Here is a 5,588-nt window from a genome sequence, read left to right as displayed (position 1 = left end):
ATCATTATCCACACACGCGCGCGGGGAATGGACGGAAAGCAAATCGTTTCTGGGGCTGGCAGGAAAATTGAGGCGGGGGGGGAGAGGGGGGGCCCGAAATTTTTGGGCTGAAATCTTGGGCTGAGGGGGCGAGGTGGGGGGGGTGGGCATCGGAAAATAACCAACAGGAACCCACCCGCCCGAAATAAAGAAAGAAAGGGAAAAGGGACGGGATGAGATTTTGTTGGCTGCCCCCTCAAAGCATCGTGGGGGTGTTGCGTGTCATTTCCACGCGATGTATCTCGGGGTGGGGGGCTTCTCCTTGTGCGTCCCCCCCCCCCCCCCCGATCTATCTCTTCAGCCCCCGCTAATATCTCACAGAGCATCCTTCTGCACGCTGAGACAGGGAGGGAGGGGTCCTCCAAGGGGCATAATCTGTGCCCAGGGTGTCGCCCCCCGCACTCCTCGGGGCGGGATGTGCGGACCCTTGGGGTGGGGGCACAGCGACACGGGTGGGCACAAAGCCGACCCCCCCCCCCCCCGGCGGAGCCACGCGTGGCTCTTTGTGCCGACGGGGCGGGCACGGGGTGATGGGGGGGAGGTGGTGGTTTGGGGGTGTCACTACCCTCTTGAATGAAAATGGGGAGGGGGGGGAAAGAAGCCATCCAATGAGTATCGCTGCTCGGTCACGTGGGCGGGGACACGTCGGGGGGGGCGGGCGGGGGGCGTGGCCACGGTGGATTTCTTAATGGAGCGGCGGCGGTTGGGGGGGGGGGCGCATGCGCGCGGGGCGCCGGTATGTTGGGGGGGTCGCGGGGAGCGGCGGGGAGCGGCGCGGAGCTTCCCCCGACGGCGGCCGAGGAGGAGGAAGAGGCGGCGGAGGAAGAAGAAGAAGAGGAGGAAGAGGAGGAGGAAGGCAGCAGCACGGAATGACATGACGGCCCCACTTGGCCTCCCCCCTCGCTGGCCCGACGGCCTCGCGTGTCGCTGCGAGGAAAACCCCCGCGAGAAAAATCGGATGGAAGGGTTAGGGCACTGCCGGGAGATGCTCCCCCCCCACGCCGGACTTGCTGTGCCCACCGCCCCACCTCACCCCCCCACCGCCACCACCGCCGCCACCGGCACCCCAGGGAGCTCCGTACGCCGAGCTGGCCACCGCCGAACCCCCCCGGCAGTGTCCGTCAGGGGCGGCTTCCAGTGCTGCTCTGGGTTACGGTTACCCCTTCGGGGGTGGGTACTACGGCTGTCGGTTGTCCCACTCCCACGGAGTCAACCTGCAGCAGAAACCCTGCGCTTATCACCCCGCGGAGAAGTACCCCGAGGCCGGCGGACCCCTGCCCGCTGAGGAGCTGCCGTCGAGGGCCAAAGAATTTGCCTTTTATCCCGGTTTTCCCAGCTCCTACCAAGCGGTCCCGGGTTATTTGGACGTGTCGGTTGTCCCGGGGCTTGGTCCTCACCCGGAACCAAGACACGACGCTTTGCTTCCCATGGAAGGTTACCAACACTGGGCTCTTTCCAATGGCTGGGATGGGCAAGTGTATTGCTCCAAAGAGCAATCCCAGTCCGCACACCTCTGGAAATCACCTTTCCCAGGTAGGATATTCCCGGGAAGCTGCGTTATCGCGTTCACCGCCTTTCCCCACCCCTTCCAGCTTCCCACTTGGATGTGCGTGTGTGAGGATGAGTGTGCCCATAGCCATCTCCATCCCGGGATGGATGCGTGTGTGCTTCTAGATGTAATTAAAGGGAGAGAAAAGGCTCTGGAATGCCTCCCGTGCAGGGAAATGTGCATGGACATGCTTTGGGAAGAGGTGAAGCAATCAGCCCCGACTCCAAACACACGCCGGGAGCTCGCTTAGAAAAGTAACTTTGCCGTTTTAATTCCGGCCCTTTCTTCCCTCCTCCCTGTTCTTGCCTCACCTCTAATGCGTCTCTCGATGCTCTCCTTTTAATTGTCCTCCCTCAGCCCCCTCTTGTTCGATGCTTCTCTAAGCGCAGAAAAGCTTTCAAAGGGTCAAAAAGAATATTACACCCCTGATTTTGTGGTGGTTTGGAGTGTCGGGGGTCGGAACAGTAAATCATATCACAATTATCGGAATAGGTGTCAAGTGACAAATGAGTCTCTTTGCGGGGGGAAGGAGGGAGGTAGAGGCCAGGGGGTTAAGGTGAGAGGCAGGCATCCTGACAGCCCAGGAAAGCCAAATTCCTTCTTGGAGCATCCTTGAGCCTAGCAAAAATCCCGCTGCCTTCCCTTCCCTGCTCCCCCCGCCCCCTCCGGACCTGCCCGGCTCCGTGTCCCGACGGCAGCGAGGGGGAGGAAGGTGATGATAGGTGCTGCCTCCCAGTACCTCTCTCCAGTCTCTTCCCAGTTCCTTCCCAATCTCCTTCCAGCTCTCCCCAGTGCCGGGGAAGGACGCGGCGAGGGAGACAACAAAAAATGAAACCATAATAAAAGGGGTGGGGGACGACACCCCTCAGCATCTTGGAGGGAGAGATGGGAAGGGTCGCGGTAGTCTTTAGGGGGAAATGCAGGTGGGGGCCACATAGGTTTATTTATTTTCCTTCTTTGGGACAAAGAGGGGCGGAGAAAAAGGCCTCCTTGGGGTATTTTTGGGGAGGGGGGCTGGCATTCGGCGATGGATGCACGATGGATATGGTGTTTGGGGTTTTTTTTTTGAGGGGGGGTCCTCGCATTCAAACTGTATGAGGTAGAGTTGCCGCCCCCACCCTTTTCTCTCTCCATCGCCTGCAGCTCTGGTGAGCTCCCTTGAAGGAAATTGCTGACTGTCCCCCGCTCCCCCCCTCTCAATACCGGGTTATGCCAGACCCTCAGCACCCCCAATTCCACTCTCCCCTCCCCTTTAAAGCGCTGATCGCCCCCGGGGTCTCCCCAGTTAACTCCCGTCAGCCATAACCGGGGCTGCGCTGCCAGCCGAGATCTCAGCCTCCATCTTCCCGCTCCAGCCGAGCTGGGTCACACCTTTGCGGTGAGGAGCTTCCAGGTCACACCACCTACCCGCTCCCCTCCCAACCCTGGCATGGGGCTACCCGAAAGCCTGGGGGGGGTGTTACCCCCCCTCCCGCTACCGCCAGAGCAGAGGTGAAGGTGCCCCCCCGCATCTAAACAGCGCCCCTAAGGCACAGAGCATCTCCCCCTCCTCACTCCCCCGAGAAAACCACCGAGGGCAGAGGGGGTGCCTGGGGTTTGCGCTGGGTTTGTCCCCCTATACCCCGCCCCGAAAGGGCTTCCTGGGGTGCACCAAGCCGGGGGGAAGGTGCAGGGGATTAACTTGTCTCTGCACTGAGCTCTGGGGCCGGGGGTGTGCCTCTGAGATGGTTTGCTGGGGAGGGGGAGGAAGGGAAGACAAAAAGGGAGAAGGAAAGAGGAGAGAAGCTCTAAATAGTGTCCCAAATTCTCTGTGTTTGGAAAACCTCTCTGATGATCTCTGTTCAGTTTAGTCTGTTGGCTGGATGCTCCGTGGTGATCGTTGTGGCCAAGAAAAACAGGGGATTGCCACGTGAATTATTAACGTTGTTATTACTGTTGTTATTATGAATATTGTCGTTGTTATTACTGTTATTGTGGCATTACTGCCCTCGCTGGGTGCATTCTCTGCCTCTCTTGGCTCTTTTTTCCCCCCCTCCTCTCTTTCTTCCCTTTTCTCTCTGCTCACATTCTCCCATTCTTTATTCTTCTTTCCCCCTTTTTCCTTCTCCCCCACATCCTGCAATCTCTGCTCCACGATAGAGAAACCTTCCTCCTTTCTCCCTTTTTCCTTCTCCCCCACATCCTGCAATCTCTGCTCCACGATACAGAAACCTTCCTCCTTTCTCCCTTTTTCCTTCTCCCCCACATCCTGCAATCTCTGCTCCACGATATAGAAACCTTCCTCCTTTCTCCCTTTTTCCTTCTCCCCCACATCCTGCAACCTCTGCTCCACGATATAGAAACCTTCCTCCTTTCTCCCTTTCTCCTGATCTGCTCAGTTTCAATTGTCATCTTCTCTTTTTTTCCCCCCCAATCCAGACGTGGTCCCTTTGCAACCCGAAGTCAGCAGCTACCGAAGGGGACGGAAAAAAAGGGTCCCTTACACCAAAATCCAGCTGAAGGAGTTGGAGAAGGAGTATGCGGCCAGCAAATTCATCACCAAAGAGAAGAGGAGGAGGATTTCGGCCACCACCAACCTGTCTGAACGCCAAGTGACTATCTGGTTCCAGAACCGGAGGGTCAAGGAGAAGAAGGTGGTGAGCAAATCCAAGACAGCCCATCTCCACCCCACCTGACAGAGGATGACTTCGGAGGAAGAAGAGGAAAAGGAGGAAAGGGGCGAGGAATAATAATAACATAAAGGAAACCAACAGCAACACACACAAAAAAAAAGGAAGCGAGGAGAAGCGTAAATATTTATCTGGTAGTTTGTATGATAACCTCATCGGGGACCCTGCTGATCGCGAGTCATTATTTAAAGAGGAAAATGAATACTAATAATTAAGAATAAGCGACATTCATGCTCATCCCACGTCCCCCCAACCCCCCTGCCCCCAGCGCATCTTTGATTCTCTCCCCACCCCTCCCTCCCCTGCTCTGACTGTGAAACCCTTCCCCACCCCGCACCGACTCTGCTCTGAGGAATCCATCGATAAGGTTCAGCTGTGTATATTTTTAAGAGAAAATAATAATAATAATAATAATTAATAATTAATAATAAGCTAAGAGTGTAGCCACGCTAAAGGAGAGATGGACTCTGAATGTCACCCTCCCGCCCCCCATCCCCGTATCGCTGTATATTCTGACACCCCCCTCCCCACCCCAGTCCTTATCTCGGGCCATTTCACCCACCCCATGTGTAGATGTTTGGAGAACCCATGGCAAAGCGGCGCCAGCTTCGTGTTTTTCTCGGCTCTGGGGGGTGCTGGGTGCCGCTCCCGCACCCCAACCGCTAAGGTGTTTTAGCTCCTAGATGGCAGCGAACCGCTGACGGAGGTGATTTTGGCGGGGTTGGAGTTGGGGGAAGGGAGGTTCACCCCAGGATTTTCTTGATCTCTGCCCTCCACCTGGAATTTCTCCGCTGGCAAGATGGGAAATGCACAAACATCGTGTCTTTGGGGTTTGCTTTCTGGCCCTCTTTGAAGAGGTTAATGATCGACGGAGTTGATGATGTTGTCCGGAGGTGTAAAAAACAAAAACAACCAACCCCTTTTTTTTCCCCCCTTTTCCTTTTATTTTTTTCTCCCCCTTTTTTTGTTTGGTTTGGGTTTTTTTTTTACTGTCTTGTACCTGTAGATGAAATTGTGGTGTCCTGCTGGAATGTACCCACTGCAGATGACATTTCCCCAAATAAATACCTTCCTTTTTTTTTTTCCCGGTGGTGTTTGGCCTGGAGGAGAAGCTCTTTGTGCACCTCGTTGTACCCTCTGCCTTCTCTCCCGTCCTCTCCTTTCCTCCTCTTCCTCCTCCTCCTCCTCCTCATCACGCAACCACCAGAAATACAGCCCGGGAGGGAACCTCCGCGGAGAGAGGAGGTGGTGGTGGTGATTCATAAATGCGTCCAAAAGGGGAAATTGGGGGAATCTGGGGAGAAATCGCTTCAGAAAGGGGCTTGCTGGAA

The 5,588-nt window shown here is 56.1% G+C and overlaps 1 protein-coding gene across 1 annotated transcript; it reads left to right on the top strand.

Annotated features, from left to right (window-relative positions):
- Window positions 1-790: 790 nt before the first annotated feature.
- On the top strand, window positions 791-5,341 carry HOXC13 (homeobox C13). The gene is given in 3 exon segments (XM_068136680.1): window positions 791-1,072; window positions 1,074-1,572; window positions 4,007-5,341. Coding segments are annotated over 3 exon segments (915 nt in total). The 5' UTR covers window positions 791-913; the 3' UTR covers window positions 4,264-5,341.
- The last annotated feature ends 247 nt before the right edge of the window (window positions 5,342-5,588 follow it).

The sequence above is a fragment of the Melanerpes formicivorus genome, unplaced genomic scaffold (assembly GCF_026170545.1).
Source record: "Melanerpes formicivorus ecotype bairdi unplaced genomic scaffold, bMelFor1.0.p_v2 SCAF_2954, whole genome shotgun sequence".
Taxonomy (NCBI): Eukaryota; Metazoa; Chordata; class Aves; order Piciformes; family Picidae; genus Melanerpes; species Melanerpes formicivorus.
This window is presented reverse-complemented; position numbering and strand designations above follow the sequence as displayed.